Source organism: Ambystoma mexicanum, chromosome 11 (assembly GCF_040938575.1).
Source record: "Ambystoma mexicanum isolate Mex_15411 chromosome 11, UKY_AmexF1_1, whole genome shotgun sequence".
Taxonomy (NCBI): domain Eukaryota; kingdom Metazoa; phylum Chordata; class Amphibia; order Caudata; family Ambystomatidae; genus Ambystoma; species Ambystoma mexicanum.
The window spans coordinates 172883670-172904625 of NC_090934.1; the positions used below are offsets into that span (position 1 = coordinate 172883670).

The 20956-nt window shown below is 46.6% G+C and overlaps 1 protein-coding gene across 1 annotated transcript in view; it reads left to right on the forward strand.

Moving 5' to 3' along the window:
- The window catches only part of MACO1 (macoilin 1), a 539166-nt gene that overhangs the window by 71538 nt on the left and 446672 nt on the right, over positions 1-20956 (forward strand). The window contains exon 3 of the mRNA XM_069622729.1: positions 2380-2506. Coding sequence (XP_069478830.1) covers positions 2380-2506 — 127 coding nt within the window. The remainder of the gene's footprint in view (positions 1-2379; positions 2507-20956) is intronic.

Here is a 20956-nt window from a genome sequence, read left to right on the forward strand (position 1 = left end):
TTTGAAGAGTTCTTTTTGTGCGTTTGGTGCTCTGAAGATTCGGTTGTCGTGATGTTTCCTCTTCGCTTCTTGTATTTCCTTTTTATATGAGCGGATCTGTTGCAGGAATTTCAATTTGTTTGCGGTGGTGGTGGTGTTGGTCCTCCATTCAGATTCTAGTTTTCGGTTTTTTTCTTTTCATGGCGTTGAGTAGTGGGGTGAACCATTTTGCTGTTATTTTCTTACTTGATGGGGTGAAGAGCTTTTCTTTGGCGATGTTGTTGCGATCCAGGTGTGGAGCAGGGCAACTTTTTTTGTCTAGGCCTACTTCTTCCATGGTTGATGCTTGTGGTTTGCTGAGTTCTAGGAGCTCGGTTAGGTTGGAGTTTTTTTATGGTTCTCCAGTTTCTTTTCATCCTGATCGGAGGTTTTTCTTGTGGCTTTTTTGTTGGTGCGGCCGTTGTGATTATGAATGGAATGGAATGATGAGGTGGTTGCTCCAGAGTATTTGAATTGGGGGTTCTGTGGTGCTGAGATCCTTGTTGGTGAAGATTGCGTCAAGCGTGTGCCCTGCTGAGTGTGTTGCTCCTTTGACTAGTTGTTGTAGGTTCATCGCTGCTAGTTGGGCGGTTAAGGATTGTTGTGTGGTTTTGGTTTCTTCATCGAACCAGATGTTGAAGTCTCCGAGAATGATCAGATGATTGTACTTGATGGCTAGGATGGTGATTGCTTCTGTGAATGCGTCTATGAAGTCGCATCGTAGGTTGTTGGTCTGTATATCGGTATGAATTTCAGGTTAGTTTTGGGGTTTACTGAAAGCCATAGTATTAAGGATTCGCATTTATCGATGTTTAGTGGATCTTCCAATTTGATGGCCAATTGTTCCTTATGGATGATCGCTAGTCCCGTCCCCCTCCACTCCCCCCTCTTTTGGATTTCCTGTTTGCTTGGGTGCATTTGAGGTCTTCAGGCAGTTGTTGAGGGTGATCTTGTAGTTGTCGTCTAGCCATGTTTTGGTTACAAATAGGATGTCTATGCCTCCTTCTGGGAGGTCGTATATTTCTGTTGAATGTTTGGACATTGACCTTGCGTTTATTAAGTTAGTTATTCTCTGGGTGTGATTTTCTTTTGTGGTTATTTGTTGTTCAAATTTGTAGTTGTCTGGTCGTGGTTTTTCCGCATAGGTGTTGGTAGGATGAAGAACAGCGACGGCTGCTTCTTCATTGAATCGGTCCAATAGGTTGATAACGGGGCTGATCAGTCGTGGTGTTTCTGCTGTGATGCTGTTTGGATGAAGATCAGCGATGGCTTCTTCATTGAGTCCGATTGTTGGGTCGGAGGTAGTATTGTTGGTTTTCAGGGCTTCGCCGTATTGTGTGGGGATGTTGTGGAAATCGATGGTGCCCCTCTGTTCTTGTGATGTAAGGGGTGATGGGGTTGGAGCCCTCCCACTCTCTTGGTGAGTGCTACCATCTTTTTTCCGGGTGTTTCGGGAAATTCTTTGCATGTCTCGAGGTTTCCGTGTTGAGATGTTGGTGTTTCGCGGTTGACGCGGGGTAAGGTGTGAGGTATAAGGATTTTTCTCTTGCAGATTTTGTTCCGGTTATGGTTGCGTTAGGCGTGGGGCTGCTTCTTCTGGGTTCTTTCGGTGTTGTGTGTTCGCGTCTCTTGTTGCAAGATTTTGTTCTTTCTCAGCGTCCTTTTCTGGGTCGGGTCATTTTTCAGTTTAAGGTGCAGGCGTAGTCGGGTAGTTGGTCCTCTACGCTGTGTTGTGCAGGCACAGTGATCTTGGTTTTTTCCTTCTGGATACGCTGGGTGCGTTCTAGCTCAATTTGTCGTTTCTGTCGGTGGGTAGGGTGTGTCTCCTAAGGGTGCACTGTCGTGGAGGGTTAAGGTATTGGACGGTCTGGTGGAATGGGACTTGATTAAGCTAGGTAGTGGTGGGTTCCTGGGATTAATAGAGTACTGAACTAAGCACAGTTAGATTAGGAGCCCTGTATAATGGGAGAAAGGCTTACACCTAGAAGGGTGACAGAGTTCTGGGCCTAAAACAGCTGGGGTTGCAAAATTATGAACCTAAATCCTATGAAGTCTTCTCAGCTCAAGGATTTCACAGTTGCCTCCTGTCCGCAACCACAGAGCTTGTTCGCAACAACAGGGCTTGTTAGCCTTTCAGTGTTTGTAGTTATTTAGTGTGAGATTTTGCAGAGTCAAATGCTGCTGGGAAAGGCAGTGTGCTACGCAAGCAATTGAGAAATATATAATTTTGTAAATCTGATATGTAATGATTTACTAAACTGCACGAGAATATGTTAACATGTTAAGTGTGTGTTCTTTTGCTTGCTCACTAAGAGGTTTATACAGTGTACTAATTTAAATTGTTTTCTTTTTCCTTTTTAGGCCTTTTCAGTATTTTTTGTTTGTGTAGCGTTTACATCCGATATAATATGTCTACTCTTCATACCAGTACAATGGCTATTTTTTGCCGCAAGCACTTATGTATGGGTACAGTACGTTTGGCATACAGGTAAGCCATAATTTTTTTAAAGAACCGTTTTGATCTAGTTGTAATTTCTGCTATAGTTTCATATAAGGATTTTCCTGTCCTCATAGGTTAGGAAAAAAGGGTTAGTAAAAAGCATGGCCAAGGGACAAACGAAAAACCTTGTGGCACGGCCATGTTTGGACACTAGCCACAGTAGGTAGCCAAATGCTGTAAACGGATAACGCTGAAACTAAATACACCAAAAAGTAGGAAAAAGTAACTGCTGCCATCAGCTTGACCCTTAGGCACACCTAAAGCAACCAAAAATCCTCTGAGGTTTAGTCTATGGCAAAATAAAGGGTTACCCCATTGTAATATGATCAAAAGTTACCAAGAATGGCAACAAAGTAACAAGACTAAGGGAAACAATGTTTCCCAGTACTGACAGCCTGTAGTATATGTCGGGTTCCCCTAGAAAAATGAGCAAAGGTGTAGTGAAGCTTAAGTCATAACTGCACTGTAGATCAGATTAAAAAATAAAATGTTTGGGAGTCCATAGAAATGGAGGGAACAGTGCTGTAAAGAGAAATCTTTCCTAACACTTACTAGCACCAGGGTTTCACAGATTACTTTAGAGCAAGTAATTGCGCGCCTCAAAGCCAAAGTAGTAGTAAAGCTCCAAGCCCATTTTGTATTCCTGTAGATATGCTGAAATCTGAGCCCCCAATTTGGCTAACTTTTCTAATACGTCTGTTTAATTATCTACTTGGATGGGTTGGTGTTCCAGCTTCTTGGAGAAAAGGTGTTTTTCCCAGTGTATAAAAAAGGCAATTACTTTATTAGATGCCACGGGAAAGATCTATGCTGGAGGTCTCCCGGTTACAGGATGTAAGACCGTGGGATCCCACACGTAGTCCGAGGTCAACAAAATGTTGGCTCTAGGGGTGATGAAGCAGGTACATCTAATATGAGATTGTGTGGACTATGAAGCTCTTAATGCTGTCACCAGGACAGATGCTCTTATCCCCTTCGACCAACAGATAAGTTGGTGGACAAGCTAGGTTCTGCCAAGTACTTTAGCAGCATTTGACCCACTATAGGGCATTGGCAAATAAACATGACAGAAAATGTCAAGGAGAAGACTGCATTGCCAACACCTGAGTGTCTTCACCAGTTTAGGGTAATGCCCCTTGGGTTGAAGAATGCACCTGCCACATTTCAAAAGCTGCTCAAACACATTCTGAATGGTGGATCAGGTCCTCCACAAGTACGTAGTCATTAAGACACAAGAAGTAATCCAAGATGGAGTGACACCAGGCAAAAAGTAACGCTGTTTATTACAGCTGGGCAAGCACAGATCAAACAGCACAGTGGAAAAGAACTGGTTGATAGCTGACCACACCACCCACTGCAGTCAGATATTTTATACAGTAAAAGGTTATTTTCAAAATCGAAAGCAGTTGCGATTAATGTTGCTAAATGTTGGACATCCTACTAAGCTTATGGTGGTACCCACATCAGTCCCCTATGGCTAGACATATGTTAATCAATGATGATTGGAGCAAACAATCTTGACCCCTCTGTCATCACCTACCCTGTGGCGCCACATTTCTCCCCGCTCTAACCCAAGAGAAACCCTTTTTTAAAATTTGTAATATGGAATCGTGCTGACCTCCGGGACTTAATATTCTGCCATTGGTCAGCACACGTAGGAAAAGACTGGAGACGCCCCGAGTCTGTGGGAAGAGAGACATTCACACGGCATCCGACCATTGATGTGCCTTGCGGACATCAGCAAGAAAACCATATACTTGTTGCTTTTCAGGGACACCAAAACTCACTTCTGATTGGCTCCTTACCGTATAAACCCCTCGTCCCTCATCCTTCTTCCCATGCCCACCTGCCAAGGGGCAATTTAAAACTGCTGACCACACTGCGTCAGTGTCTCCCTGAATTTGTTTTGGTGTTCAATTCTCCCCGGGCCCAGCCAGCACCCGAAAGCCTGGCTCTCCGATCTTGTATGTATCTGCTGGTCCCTGTTCCAGCGACTATCTCCAGGGAACAGTCAGCTGGCATCATTCTGACAAAATCGTTGACACACCACGCAATTCCCCGTAAACTCTGCTGTTAGGTCATGGAGCTTGGCGACAAAACAACCCTCACTTATTTGTTGCTTTCTTTGGACACATGGGCGGTAAAGTTTTGCTGCTCTAATGCTATCAACCAGCAATTTCCTAGGCATCACTGGTTTCCCTGTGTGATCTGCCTCCACATTAAATCTGTGGGAGAGGGAGCACCCCTTCTGTACCCATTAATCCTTCTTTTCTTGGGGAGGTTCCCTGTGGGTCAATTTGCACAATGGGGATTGCATAGAAATGGTCTGTTCTCCAACCCTTTATTCCTCTTTTCCCCTGTAAGCATCATCGGTGCCCTCCGCTTGGCACCTGGCAGAACCTAGTGGTCCCTTGAGGAGATATGCTGCTTCTTTAGCTGCTTTGTCGGCTATGTCGTTCTTCTGGGAGATGAAGTCCTGCCCACACATTATTAGCGCTACCTCCGCAGGCAGTTATGCTTCAATTAGTTAATTCAGCAGGTTGTACCAGGAACCCATTGCTACTTTTGAATCCCCTCGAGTCCCCATGAGTTCCCATCGGCCCAAACCTGTGATGTAAGCAGTGTCGGAGAAAATGTTTCCCACATGCTCTTCTGTCATGTTTAGTGCACTTATGGCTACTAGTTCCAATGCCTGTGCCGAGTAGTGTGAAGGCAATCTCATTTTAGAGGCAATCCGAAATTCTCCGTCTCTGTGATACACCACTGCAGCAGCAGTGTGTCGTCCTGGATTTGGTTCTATGCTTGAGGACCCATCAATGAAAACCATATCAGCTACCTCTATTTCCTCCTCCTTTACCTGGATGCTCCCTTCTATCCTGCCCATGTATGCTGCGCCATCTTGCATATACTCTCCTGGTGCGGCTGACTCTGCAATGAAGGAGACTGGGTTCACCAGACGACTCCTGACCTCCTCCCAACCTCCTCAATTTTGGGTTTGTCATTATGTCATAAGTGGTGAGAGTGGATTTAGACTTCTCCAATATGACAAAAAGAGAGTGCTCCACACACAACCAATTGGCAGCCATGGTGTTCTTCATTTTCTGTAGCAGACGCTGCAGCCGCCTGCGCCTGCTCACAGGGAACATGCCCCTGCATCACTGGGTCTAGGAGACTGCTGGAATAAGCCAGAGGCTTATGTCCCTGCAGTTTCTTCTGCATGAGTACTGCTGTCATCACTGACCTGATTAATCCTTGTAGTTTGGTTTTGCCAAAACTGGTGCACTGGGCCAATAAAGTTTGGCAAAATTCTTGTTAATTTCTGAAGTCCATTTTATGGGTCTCTTCTCTTTTTGCGCTTCCTTTACTGCCTGGAGGAGGGCTTTGTGAAGGTGGAGCAATCGAATACCAATACCCTGCAATAATTGCACAATCGCAGAAATTGCTGTACCTTTTTGAATTCACAACTGGATAGCTTTTCCTGCCTGCCTGCAATGGTCACCAGTATGTGCCTGCGTTAAGGTCCGGGAGGGCCTTCCTTCATGGGTTCCTTGCTTGGCCAAGAAAATAGCTGACCCTCATTGCCACGTGATGCCTGTCTGGCTGTCTCTTTGGCTGTGCCTTTTATTCAACTGAGGAGTCACCGGAGCAGGCAGGCGATCGCCGCCCCCCTCAAAGTCCAGATCTCTCCCTGTCTGGGCCTGGGAGGGTCGCAGAGGGGCCCCCCTGCATCAGTTCCACCTGTAACGTCTTCACTGAGTGCTGTTTAAGCGCCATCCATCATTAAACCAGCTCAGCTGCTGCATCAACCGTTGGCTGGTGTCTTCCCCAATTCCTTCAATGTGCCTCTGGCCCCTCATTCCAAGCTCTGCTAGTTCTCTGTTCTTTGCCAGCATTTTTGCACTTTGACACCACCCACGTGCAGGAAAGTACTGTTGCACCTTTTCACTGCAGCCTTGTAATTGAGTGCCATCCGCCACCCATAATTGACCGCTGCACATGCCTTCCTACATGTGTGCGTGACTTTCAAATCTTGGTGTTAATTATTGCTGCAATTCTTCCTACCTTTCTGCTGCCAACTTCTGATGCCCTATTTCCCCTTTGTATTCTCTGCACCCCCCTGTAATACAAATCTTGGATATGCCTTTGAAACCTGCACAGTTGTTTTCTGCTGCATTTTGGCACTCACCCAGTCAGGGCTTTTTAAAAATCTTTGCTACCCTGGGCATATCTTGTTTAAAGCACCTCCTCTGTCTGGGCAAGCTTGGCTGCTAGGCTGCCTGGTGAGTTAATTCATGCAGTCCCTCTGTCTGGCTCTATCCCTCCCTCTCTGCCCCACTACATGACTCTCTCTATCTCCCCTATCTATTGTAACTGCTACTCTATCACCTATGCTAGCCCTTACAAAGTCTGGAAGAAAAAAGCTGAAAAAGCTCTCCTGGTCTCCAGGCCTACCTAAAGCTGACAACTTTGTCAATGCTACTTCCAGGCAGACTATCACTGACATCCTCTTTTTTTTCCTCCCTTCGCCGGATGTATGGACTCCCCACCTGGTCTCCACTCTCTCCCCTTTCTCCTCTTCACCCATTAATTGCGACACTAGATCGGAAGTACTCTTGGCATACTTCTCATCCTCTAGTTGCATCGTTAACATCTACCACAATGGCACGATCGTAGCCCAAGGTTCTCAACCCACTCTTCATTTGCTTGACCGGTGCCTGCCCTCTCTCATTAACTTGCTCTCTTCAGCTGTTACCCCTCCATCCTCCTCTCCACCTCCACGGACAGGAGTACCACCCTCCTGTACCCCCTCTCCGAAAACTTTCAAAGGTGGGAATTGGTTTCACTTCACTTCGCTACTCTGACTGCTTGTTCTGCTGCTAAACACTTCTCTGACATCTGTCTCCTTAAAGACCTGGACCGTGACATCCTTGCCCTTACCGAGACGTGGTTCAATGCCGGCTCCGTCACTGCTCTTGACACTCCTTCATGAAGGCTACAAAATCTTCTCCAAACCCAGACCCAACGAACCTGGAGTTGGAGTGGCCCTGTTCTTCCCTGAGTGGGTCCATGCGTCCATCATATCTACTCAATCATACTCCTCTTTTGAATGCCTTCTTAGTAGGCTTGGGGTCTCGCCTACCCTTTGTCTCACCTTCGCTACCATCTACTGGCACGATTTCTTCTTCCTATCTGAATGGGCTGACCTTGCCTCCTCCCCCTCGATGACTTCTTCCAAGCTCCTTCTCCTAGGTTTCTTCAATGTCCATAAAGACTCGCTTGAATCAGCCATCTCACAGTTCTGTATCCTCTTAACTGCCTCTCTCACTACTCTTCCTTATGGCTGAACCCACTCAGCCGGACACACACTACGCCCTCATCTCTGGCGCCATCCCTATCTCTAACCCGATAACCACTCCCCTCTACTGGCCTGATCACTCTCCTCCCGCTTAGGGCTCCTTGGCCCGCTATATGAGCCACCCCCAGCACTGCCAGCCTCCCTGACTGTCATTTGACCGATGAAGCGAGCGTCAGTCGCTGCTTTTGCTTCCACCTTCATCCCCTCCTACCTCTGACTTTGTCCTTGCTAACCTGCACCTCTCCATCTCCATCTCCAACACCCTCAACAACCCTCACAACCTCAACATCCTTGCCCCTGTCATGATGATCCGCCTATACTCCTATGTCCCGCCCATACTCCTATGTCCCGCCCCCTTTCCTCCATACTTATGGGACATTCCTCCCTCCTGTGGGACGGGACCGGAGCACTTTGTAAAAAGCATCACATTTAAGCATCACATTTTTCAAAAATGTCCTTCCTCACTTTTTACGCGGGGTATCGCACGCGGCCGTAACCCCGCGCTCCTTTGCTCCGCCCAGCGCATCGCCCATCAGTCCTTTTCTCCGCTCGATCGGGACTGGACGCACTTGCATCTCTGGAATGTTTTTTTTTTTTTTCCTTCCAGTGTCGTCCTCTTCTGCTCCGGCTTAGCGGTCGCGAGTCCGTCTATGACGTTTCAGTTAGATTTTCCTACTTGTTCTTGTCAGCGACGCTTCGCTAGGGCGGATCCCCATCCTCTTTGTTTAGAGTGCTTGGGTCCGGCCCATCGGTGGTACTCATGCTTTTACTGCGACTCCCTTTCGTTCCAGGCGCTTCAACGTCGTTTGGAGTGGTGGGAGGATGTGTTCCAGCGCGCTCCCCCATTGCATTTTCTTACTTTCATGGAAGAAAAGAAGAAACGCCCGGTGAGTTCTTTACTTTTTAGAGCACCCCGGCCGGGGGACTCCTTCCCGGGGTCTTCCCGGTCCGGGAGGAGCGTCAAAAGCTCTATTACCGGGGTTTGCCCTGAGGTGCCGGAAATTTCTCAGAGGGCCTCCGTAAGGGGCCTATTGACACCGGATTACTCTCCGAGGCCCCTCCTGTGGGGGCTATTTGTAATCCCAGTTCTACTGTGGCGGTGGGTACCGGAGCAAGCTTCAAGGTCTCCTTGGCTGGAGCTTCCTGTAAAAACACTGGGGTACGCCCTGAAGCCTCAGTTGAAGCTGTTGGTACCGAACGAAAGTTCGAGGCCCGTGGTGAAGGGGCTTTAGATACCAGGCTCGGGTCCAAGGCCCCTCGTGTGGTGGCTAAGGTGACCAAGAGTTCTGAGAGGCCTGTTAAGGTCTTGTCGGTGAGGCATTTTCCTCATCGCTCCCATTCAAGCAGTGACACCAGACCTGTTGAGGGGGCACAGAGTAAGGTCTTGGACTATAAATCCTCTGTTACCGGCGGTGCCGAGGTCCTTCCGTTGAAGGCTTTTCTGGCTGATAGCATGTCTCAAAAACATTCTAGGCCTCGCAGTACCGGCTTGGCCGAGGTTACTTGTATCAAGGCTAAGATGAAGACCTCTGACCCACCTGTGGAGACCCCTGTCTCACTTCAACACATGTCGCAGTTCTCCTCAGGTGCTGACAAAATGGCGGCCGCGCACCAAGCCAAGTACATGCAAAGTACTGTTGGCTGTGGATTGGAATGACCTGTTTCTTCTTCACTCCCGCGCTACAGCTGACTTTTTTGCCGTCGAGAGCCTCGCTCTTCTGTGAACGCTTCATGCAGACTTGAGGAGGAAGTCTTTATGTGAGACACTTGGACTGCCTGGCCTACGCATTTGCAGCCGGAGGTGACTTTTCTTCCGCTCATGTTCCTACTTGCCCTGTGTTTAGGGGCTTGTGTTACTCTATGTAGGGCTTGTGTGTTGCGTGTTAGTCAACACCCATTTGAAGGTGTGTCTAACCCTGTGTATATGTAATTCTGCCCCCTCTAGGTTTCCTCCCCATCGGTGGCTCCGCCCCCCTGTGCTGTGTGACGCCCAGGAAGTTTGGATAAAGCCTCATCTCCCGGCGCACCGGCGTCGCGCACCAAGCCAAGTACATGCAAAGTACTGTTGGCTGTTTGCGGTTTGCGGGGAGCGCGGTGGGGGAGACTAGTTCTTAGCTTTCCATTTTTGAGCTTCCTTAGCTCTTACGCTGCCGTCACAAAAGGTTGGCGGCAGCCATCCTTGGAGCGAGGGTGTACCGCTGACAGCATTCTTTACTGCTGAAGGGGCCGTAGCCTTGGTTGTCCCATTGTATGTAGTGCGTTGTGCCTGAGCTAAAAGGTTTTCGGGTGGTGTACGGATTTCGGTGAGACCAACGTGCTCTCCTTTGGCTTTTACAAGTGATCCTATCCAAAGGAGAGTTGGCTTAGTATTTGGTCTCGTGGTCGGTACAATTGTGGGAAAAGGGTCCTATCCTAAGAAGTGGCAAATCCGGCTCCGCCTCTAAGGAAACTGGTCTGCAGTCTTCCACTATTATAGATAATGCTCTGCTCCCCCTGTCGTCCTCTTTCAACAATTCGTCATTGCATACGATTGGTTTGCAGGAGGAAAAGGTGGAGGGGGCATTTTGCGAGGGCAAACTCGAATATGAAAATGAGGCTGCTCTTAGTTTTCACAAGCCTCCAACTCCGGCCGGAAAGGTCTCGGCCACATTGAGGTCTTCCTTTTCTTTACAGGAGGCGAATGACAATGTAGGGGAGGTGGGGCTTGGGGTCTGTCATGGTCAATCTGTAAACTGTTTACATCCCCAAGTGCAGCAGGGACTTCCTTGTAGCTCTGATACTTCGATTGTGGCCCCCACGATTGTCAATGAATTAGGCCGAAGAATGCGGCTCTCGTTGGGCCCTTCTTCTCCAGCTGCATCTTCTTTTCCATTTCGCGAACAAGTGCACCTACACCAGCCTCCACTGTATAGTTGTGTAAAATCTGGAGGCAGTATGAGTAATTTGGTGCTGACGCCAGGTAGAGATGCTGATGGGGGGGACTGCCCGCTTTTATGAGGACTCCCAGGCTGTGGTAGTCTCGCCTGTAGGATTTCCTCTGACAGCTGGTGCTAGTCCTTTTGATGCGGGATTAGAGGGTTTTGATCCTGCTGCCCCAAAGGGGGAGGGAGGCTCGGCTTCAACCCCGGAGGAGTAACGGCCTTCAGCGCAAACCGCTGATCCATTTAATTTTCCTGTAAGCTCGAGTTTACTTAACCTATTAGATAGAGGTCACGAGCTTACACACTACTCTATCGGGGAGATGCAGGGTTCGCTTTCGCTTATGAAAGACAGAATGGCAAAAGTGGAGGGCTTTATTATGGCGGAGGAACGTTCTAGATCGTCCTATCTGGCCCAAGTTGAAACACTTTTGGAGAGGATAGCAGCTACCCATATACAGCCCCCATTTGGGGTTACAACCGTTTCTCAAAGCTCTCAAACGGATAGAGTTGCCTTTGCGATAGAAGCACCACAGAGATCGTACTCTCAGGTGGTGCGTGGAGAAAAGGGTGACGGTGTGGAGCAAGTGTGGGCAGAGGACATCAATTTTGTAGAGGCCTTGAAACTGCAACATGTGCGTCTGTTGCAGATGGAGCAGCTAGTATACAAGCTAGCTGTCGTCCAGCGTCCGCCAGATCTCCAAGGTGGCGCAGGAGAGGCCATTCAGGCTGGTGATGCGCAGGTCTCCCCGCCTGATAGCCCCTCTCTTTTGTTAGATTTTATTAATGCTCAGTCTAGACCTCCCGACATGGTCCCCACACCACCCTCAGATCCTGAGGACGACCCGGTTGAACATGAAGGAAGACACTTTGTTTCGCGGAAAGCCAGGACATCTTTCCTAAGAGCCCAGAAACGACTGAAACAGACTAAAGCGAGACAAAAGAAAGTTGACATATCCACCTCCGGCCCTGAAAATGTAGTAGTGACGGAGGTGAGGCCATATCCCAATAATGGTATCTGCCACGATGATTTGGGAATGGCTTTGTATGATTTGGACGATGAAAGTAGGCGGCACTTGCAGATTGCTGCCCTGAAGAACGGAAACATTCCTATTGTCCCCCGTCCGTCGGCAAGGGCAGGTACTGACAAGCTGCAACCTAAGATGCACTGCTTCCCCCCTAACACCGCCTCTAAGAAAGTGGCCACAGGGTCGATAGCAGGCAAGCTAGATGCGTCAATGGCGATTCCACAAAACCCCATTATAACCCAGGACGTATCTATTGAGGTAAAGCCGGATGTTAAGGTGGACCTGGGCCCTTCTGCTGTACCGGTGGGAATCCCCGAAGAGCTGCGTAGTTCTGCGGGGCCAGCTCTTACTACATCAGCTTTGATGTTTCCGGCGCGTTCTCTTTGTGTTGAAGTTGAGCCCCCACTCATAGTAGCCCCAGGAGGGCCAGATCTGGAGGCGCCATCCTTTGCGCAAACGCCAAAGGACATGAAACTAATAATAGGTTGGACTAGCAACCCAGATATAAACGGTCACGCTCGTATAAATAGATCCTTTCTAATGAGTTCATTTTTTCAAATTCCAGCATTAAGAAATCTCTCATCTAAAGACCTGGATTGGGTCAAATTAGCGGCCCACAATAATAACAGAGTACTCAGCAGAGTTCAATCGCAAATCATTACTAAAATGTTATTGGTATTTGCTGAAGACTTTCAATCCATTGGTCTTGTTCCTGTTTTCTGATATGGAAACCGCTTGGCCATTCCTTGAATGGGTTCCGCCCCCCCCTCCAGTATGTTCAAATGCTTTGGTCGGTGATCTGCCTGACTTACAAGTTAACAAATTGTCTATCCAATTGGCCTCACTTACGCAAGCCTTAAGTGGTGTGGCCTGGTTGGAACCCTTGATAAAAGTGGCACTCGCCAATACAGGGCCAACTTTGGGCTCATAACTTCCATATTTGAACGTGGCCTCTTGGAATTGTTGTGGGCTAGGCAATCTCAGAGCATGGCACAAGCAAGTTGAGCCCGACAAGAGGCCCGATATTCTGTTTCTTCAAGAAACTATGGCATTAAATGCCTTTAGCCTAGACGGTTACTCTTGTTTCTCCATCGTGGCTGAGAGGATTAGTACAGGTAGTCCTTCAGGAGGTATTGCTGTTCTTATAAACAACGGCTTGAAAGCAATAGCATCTGTATTGGACTCATCGGCCTCTTGTGTGTTGGTGAAATTGTCGCTTAAAGGCTTCAAAGTATTGAATTTGTTCTTATTATCTATATATTGGAATCCCAAAGCTGTTCCTCTGGACTTGTTATTGGAGGATTTGGAACGGATTCTATTTCATGCAGCTAGTGTTTGCCCCGATTATGAAATCATGATCGGAGGCGATCTGAATTGCTATCTATATGCATAGAGCGTAATACGCTCATCCTCTTGCTGCTCAGCCTATACCCAACAGGCTAAGGATAGAGGGCAGAAATTATTATTCTTCCAATCATGGGGGCTATATCTAATACAATTGGCTCCACAATCTATTCCGTTCTCTTGGCATCGAGGCCCAGCCTCCTCTCTTATTGATTATTTATTCGCTTCTAAAGCGAGTTCTGGCCTGTTAGAGCCTATACTAATATTAGACTTGGGCCTGAGCGATCACCATATGCTGTTTTCACGCCTGCAATTGGGGGTGTGAACGTTATGCAGCCGCTGCCTCTGCATCTCTGATGGAGTGTGACAGAAACATTATATCTGTAAACTGGCACCCTGCCGTGTGTAGGAAATTGGTGTTTCTGGTAAACAGGGATCTCCTAGTGAGCTGGGACGCCAAGATTTCAACAGAGAATGAGATTAAAATTAATGAAATTAATGCCAAAATGATCCACATGCGTCTGGTAGGTGTTGCAAAAGATTCTTTGTTGACGGCTAAAATTGGGGATGCCCAGGTTAATGCTTTCCAGATCGCGAGCGTAAAAAAGCAAAGAAATTGTGACCTTCGACTCTTAAGGAAGCGCGTCACATGCCCGCTCGGATACAATCGTCAAAATAATCTTATTGAGTCGCGTTATAAGCAGCAAATAAAATCGTTGCGCCGGGCAGCCCACATCTTAGCCAACCAACATATGATTGGCTTGTTGTGTAAAAAAAAAAGTGCGTGATCTATGGGCCATTTTAAGAAATCCATCCGGTAAGGTAGATCTTCGCATGGTAGCTGTCATTTCAGGCCCGGAATGGGAGAGGTTCTTTAGTTTGAAATTCACCATACCCGCTAGGTACATCAAATCAGAAAGTATTCCCATGCACTTTACCCTTCCTGTGGTCTGTCCATGGGATGTAAACGATATTATATGGGCGATTGACCAACTGAAACCATCCAAAGCAGCCAGCCCTGATGGGTTGCCCCCATGTGTGTTTAAGTTCGATCCCCATTTTTGGGCTAGATATTTGCTTCCACGTTACCAGCTGATTTATCATACCGGGAGTATTCCGGAATCAAGGCTAACAGCCATCATTATTCCCATACACAAAAAGGGGGTGCTAAGTAAGCCTGCAAACTTTAGACCCATTGCCCTGATTGACACAGCCGCTAAAATTTTTACACGACTTATTTTGGTTGATTTAGAAACCCGTATAAAGGCCCTCAATATTCTGTCCAAAGCTCAGGTAGGATTTAGAAGGGCAATGGGAACTCAACTAAATGCCTCAATTTTAGCGCATCTTAGGAGATCCGTACATGTAGAGTCCAAGGGTACCCTCTATATGGCAGCCTTGGATCTCTCGTGTGCTTTCGATAATGTCCTTCGAGCTCGCCTTTGGCAGAAGATGCTGGTTTATGGCATTCCTGCCACCTTGGTGGCTCTAATTGCTGCATTACATATGAATACCTCATGTCAGATTCGGATAAATGCCCAAGGGCTTCTCTCTGCCAATATTCCTACGCGGATAGGGGTCAAACAGGGCTGTAATCTAGCCGCGGTTTTATTCAATCTTTACCTCGCAGATATTGAGAATCTCTGGAAAGATATTCACGCATTTCCGGTAATATTGGGCTCTATGCGACTGCATTGGTTGGCATTCGCTGACGACATTATTTTATTCGACAGAGTGCCATTCGGTCTTCAGAACAAACTAAACATATTCTATGAATATTGCACGCAGAATAACATGACCGTTAATCCGGTGAAATCACACATTATGATTTTCACGGCAAAAAAGAAATTGCCTAGATTTACCTTTTACTATCAATCAGCAGCCTATTTATAGGAAGGACGAGATTATTTACCTGGGTTATCACCTGTCGAATAGGATTTCAATTGGTGGATGGCAGTCAGTGTTGAACGCGAAGCTTAATCCACTTATGGGCCAAATGCGAATAATTTCGGCCAAATATTGTAGATTTTCTCTTTTGCCCCTTATCTACACTATGAAAATAGAGCCCATTCTGCTCTATACGCTCAATATATGTTTGTTGAAGCTGGGGCTTTTGTTGAATCGGATCCAAGGACAAATTTGGAAGAAAATCTTAGGGCTACCAGGCTATGTACCAAATTCCATCATTTTACATGAGTTGGGGCTGTATTCTCTAGCTGATAAATATCTTTGGAGGAAGGTAAATGCCTTCTCTAAAATCCTTCTGCCTCCCCCAAATTCACTTTATGAGGACTTTCAGTTAATGTTGGTTGAAAATTGTCTGCCTTCGGTTTTAGAAGCGAAAGAGGTCATAATGGATACATTAACATCACTCAATATGACTCTGATGGATTTGACTAATACTCCAACCAAAGTTAAAACTCGCTTCTTTCGAAACTCGTGGGCACAAAATTCCGATAAGATCGGAGGATACTCCTCCTTTTCGACCTATGCCACGTTTAGGCATGCAATTACTCCAAGGTTGCCATATATCTTATGTTTTCCTGATAAAGTGGCTAGACGGATTTATATGTGTTTCCGTTTGGATCTCATCCACACTGGAGCACGCATTCGGTCTTGGGCTGAGTATAGGGATCTGGTGAAGTGGGATGGATGTCGATTTTGCTTGAATAAGTTTGAAAACGAAACTCTTGAACATCTTTTTATGCACTGTGAATTTTTTGCTAAGCAAAGGCAATGCTGTTTGGTTTCTGTGTTTGTCTCCTACTCCAGCTTTGAAGCTAAATTAGTATGGTTAAGATGCATGCAGGGCTCCACGAATGTCATTATTCTAGCAACTGTTAGACTTGTTTCAATGATCGAAGATCAGTTGTTATCAATGAATGGTGCAATTTTTAATAGGACAGGTTTGGCCCATCCGCATGTGTAACAAGGGGTCGGGGTGCAACAATTAGTTCTGTACCTTTTTTCTCTTTGTTTTCTTGTCTGTGTTTGTTTCTATTTTTGCTTTTTTTTTTTTGTTTTTGTTTGCTTGTTTTTTCTTTTTTGATGCGTATGGTATTTTTTAGATGGTTGGTATTTGTTATGATGAATTTTAGGTGGTTGGTTATTGCGAGTATAGTGTTATTTGCATATTCGAATGTTTCGACCTCAAGGTTCTGTTCAGAGGATGTGAATTTAGGTGGTGGTGATTTAAAACTATTGTATTGTTCTTATATACATAACATGTTTTTAAATGTATTTTTATGATGAACAAATTTTGTAAAGGTGTAAATTAAATTTGCTACCAAAACAAATAAAATATTATAAAAAAAAAAATGGCGGCCGCTCCCGCCAAGACTACGGCAGCCATTTTGGTACCTCCCTTACAACTACGCCATCTACCCTAGGTGTGGGGAGTGGGTTTTCGGGTCAACTTTGTTTTCCTTGTACACATTCTTTTCGTCCAGTTTGACTGGAACGCTCGGATGCCCCTACCGCACAATGTCTTGCTTCCTGTGGCATCAGCGCCCTTGATTTATGTGGGCTCCAGTGGAGAAGGGCCCTCTTGGCAACCCTCTCCCTTGCGTCCCTGGAATTACTCCGCTCATGAGAGGCCTCCTCCAGTCGCGCATAAGTCATCGGTTGAGGACGTCTTTTTCAGTAAATTTCAAAGATTTATGCATTCTGACCCCATGAAGGAGTATTTTCGAGGATTGTTTAGGGAGATATGCCCGCCTGCGCCGACAGTCCCAGCTGCAGCACCTGTGGCTCTGCTGCCGTCGCCTCCACCTGCTGGACATTCCCCCAACTCTTCCTCTCTTGCCTCCGTTGTCCCCAGTGGACAAGTCTATAGTGGTGCCTTATGCAGCTCAGCCTGATCCGGATCTGTTGGATGACGCACAAGAGGATCAGGACAGCGATGACCAGCCCCGCTCTGTCAGAGCCTTTCACGACCAGGTCTGTCTGTTGGATGTTCCAGCAACCGAGCCACTCTGGACTGTTTGTCAACAAGAAGATTGCTGCGTGTTATAGGCTCCATTCTTTTGGAGGAGGTGGCTTTAGCGTTGTGTTCGCCCCCCCCCCCCCCCCACGGTAGTGGCTGCTGCCACTTTACAATCCAGACCTGCTGCATCGTCTTCCGCAGCGGCTACACAGGTTCTGGCTAAAGAGGTTCTGGCTAAAGAGGACAAGCTTTTTTACTCTTTGGGAAGGAGGATTTTCGCTAATTCAGCTCTGCAGTTACAGCGAACGCAGAACTGGTGTTAGCGGGGGCGAATAAGAAAATATGGAAAGGTCTGTCGGAATTTATTCCCGCTGAAAAGCTAGAGGGTTTCAGAGCGGGTTTGTCAGATGCTAGGGTCCTGGCGCAGGACATGCTGGAGGCCGTGGCGCATCATGTCGACACCTCGGCCCAGGGCCTCATGCTTGGCGTGGACACCTCTCGTCAGGTTTGGCTGCACGCTACCAAGTTCTCTAAGGAGTGCAGGATAAGGTTTTGGACCTGCCCCTTGATGGCGAGGAGCTTTTTCATTCCACAACAGATGTTGAACTGACCAAAACGAAGGGTAGCACTCACACCGCCAAGTCTTTGTCGGTCCTGGTGAAACCGTCTTTCACGGCACAGAGAACGTCCTCGCAGCCTCGCCCTTCCTCTGGTTTCAGGTGTTTTCTGGATCGAAAGTCCAGCAGGTTTGATACCCCATCGGGAAATTCCTGCCAAAGGCAGCAACGGAGCCGGTTTTTCTCCACTTACTCAGCCTCCACTTCACGTTCAGGTGGCGCCGCCACCGAAAAACCAGCTAAAGAAGTTTCTCTGCGCTCGCACGGGACCCCAGTGGGAGGACGCATTGTGTCTCATTAGGAGGCGTGGCAGACCATCACTGAGGACCGGTGGATCTTGTCAGTCGCTCGGGCGGGCTTCCGCTTAACCCTTCCCCCCTACCTCACCCATCAATCTTCCCTTCCAGCAGTCGGGGGCGCCCTCCCTCAGAGCAGAGATTCAGAAGTTACTGGATCTCAGGGTGATGGAACCCGTCCCCCTAGGCAAAATGTATCTTTTGTTCCTCGTAGCCATGTTATGAACCTAAACTTGGAGGTTTCCACTCTATTTTTCCAAAGATAGCCAACATGAATTTGGTACCGGCAAATTGTTTGAGATCTTTTCTCCTTCCAGCAAAAATCTCCACCAGAGATCAATTTCTTTAGACTGATAGTCCTGCCAAATGTGGCCGAGATAAGTCTGTGTTTCCTTTCTTAGAGTCAGGCATTCCAACAACAGGTGTTTCAAGGATTCAACCGCCTTTACATTTTGACATAATCTACAGTCCTTTGGTTCATCTTTTATTCTCTTTCTGTATTTGTTGATCCTACTAGGCCATATGTTGAGACGGAGTCTTGGGAAGCCAATTCTCAGAAACCAGTTTGGGAATAATAAGTATTTTGGTAATCTGTTCAACTTTCGAGGAACTGCCCAAAATTCTTTGTATCCTTGATATTTGTAGAGTTCTTCTAGGGTTTCAACCCAGTCACTGGTGTAAATGTGTTATTTTTTTTTTTTGTTTTTTTTTACCTGGTCCGGATTGGCTAATGGTGATTCTTCCGATTCATTCAGATTTGGTATGATTGCCTGACATGTTTTAGACCATTGAGATAATATCGGCTCAAAATTGTTGTCCATTTCTTTTTTTTAGGACTGAGAAACCTTGAGTTGGCGGCGCTTCCAGACATTTCCGGAAGAAAGACATTATCTTCCACTCTGAAATGGCTCAACGAGGACAGGGCTAATTCTCTACAAATTTGGATTGGAAAGGATTTAGGCAGTCCGAGGGTTGTTCGCCAGAATATACCTTCTAAGCGCGACCATATATTGGCGTCCAAAAGGAGAGAGGTTTGTGCTCCGTACGTGAGGATTGCCACCATTTTTGCTCGATTAAAAATCTATCAAGGGTTTGAGGGAGAATCGACAATCGTGCCAGTAGGATCTTTGCTTGGCCCGTCGGGTTTCTTTATTTCTCAGGTCCACTTGTCTAGGAACTTCATTTCTGTTGTTGTTAACACAAACCCCTAGGCAAGTAAAGGCAGAAGCTTCCGTAATCTTTTTGTTGTTTAGGAACCATTGGTCTATTTTTGTTTTTTCCCTTTTTGTGCTGGCAAATCTTTAAATCCTTGATTTTTCCGGATTAATGATCATTTTATTTTTGCCCACGTAGATCTCAAGAGCCCTTAATTGGTGTTGGAGGCCTATTGGGGTTTGATCAATTAGGACTATGTCATCTTCGTAGATTAAGCTGCCAATTGGTACGCTAGCGATTTTTGCCGGGAAGATTCTTAAATCAACAAAGGCTTCCTCCATATCTGAGGAGTAGAGATTGTATAGTTCGGGTGCCAGTGGACAACCTTGCTTTAGCCCGGTGGTGGTGGGGATAATCCCAGACAGTAGGCCAGCTTGATTTAACCTCGCTCTAACAGAAGTGTTTGAGTGTAGATCTTTTATGTTGTGGAGAATGACTTCCGGACAGTTCCATTTTTTTTTAATAGCGTTTTCCACAACTCTGCCCTGTCCACCATATCAAAGGCCTTTGATAGGTCTATAAAGGCCACAAAGAATTTCGCCTCTTTGTTTCTTAGGGTTCTTGCTTTTAGCAGGTTTAGGCTGAATATATTCAGCGGAATACCTTGTCCCGTTAGAAAGCCTGATTGCCATTCGTCTTTGTGACCAGATCGTGCCGCCCATTTCGTCAATGCTCTTAACAGGATAGTGGCAAAGACTTTCCCTGCCACATCCAGTAGGGCAATTGGCCTCTAATTTTCCGGGTTGGTTCTTAAGCCTTTTCTAACTATACGTACTACTATGCTAGTCTTCCATGAAGTTGGTACTCTTCCTGACTTGAGGACGTATTTGTAGAGTTGATGTAAGCTCTTTGCCCATTCTGCTGGGTCCTTTTTCAGTCCTTCGTTGGTCAAGCCATCGGGTCCCGGTGCTCTGGAGTTCTTCAGTTTTCTAATGAGCTCTTCCAGTGTTGATGTATCAATGTCAAGCAGGCTTTCGTCCATTCTATCCGGTACCAATCTACTTATATTGGGGTCAAATGGAAGTTGCCTTTGTTTGTAGTATGATTGCCATTGTATTCCTGGGACTGGATTGGCTGTTAAGGCGTCTTGCGGAGTGTCCTTCCTGTTTATCAGGACCCACGTCTCTGCTGTTTCTTTTGCAGATAGTAGATATCATTTCCTGAGAGTCATGGTTTGACATTGATTTCTTGTGCATTCCTATCCACTTGTGATAAGTTTGTTTAGTTTTCCGTATTTCTGCGATTTTGTTCATCTCATTGGATTGCTTGAACTGCTTTAGATGTTTCCTTAAAGTTCTTTTCTTCGCAACCACTGCTCTGTCAAATGCATGCCGGTTTGTCATTGTTGATTTAGAGCTTCCTGGTTTACTTATGGTGTTGAATATTTTTAATAGCGGGACATGGTCAATTACCTGCAGGGTTGCCTGTGACTGAAGCTCTGTTATCGTCGACAGATTACCATTCAACGTCGGCAGTTTCGCTGGTTGCATTCTTAATCTATTTCTGCCAGCATTGATTTCCAAGTTGAATGGATAAGTTTGTTTCCCTTTTGGCAGAAAGATTTAGACAAGTCAGTTTGACCGGGTTGTGATCACTCGACTGCGTAGTTCTTACCTATAGTTTTTGAATGAATATTGAGAGGTTAGACGAAACTGTAACGTAGTCGAGTGTAGCTTCAGATTTCGGGCCCCGCCATGTAGGTTTCCCAGGGATATCTCCCGCCGTGACCCCATTTAGGA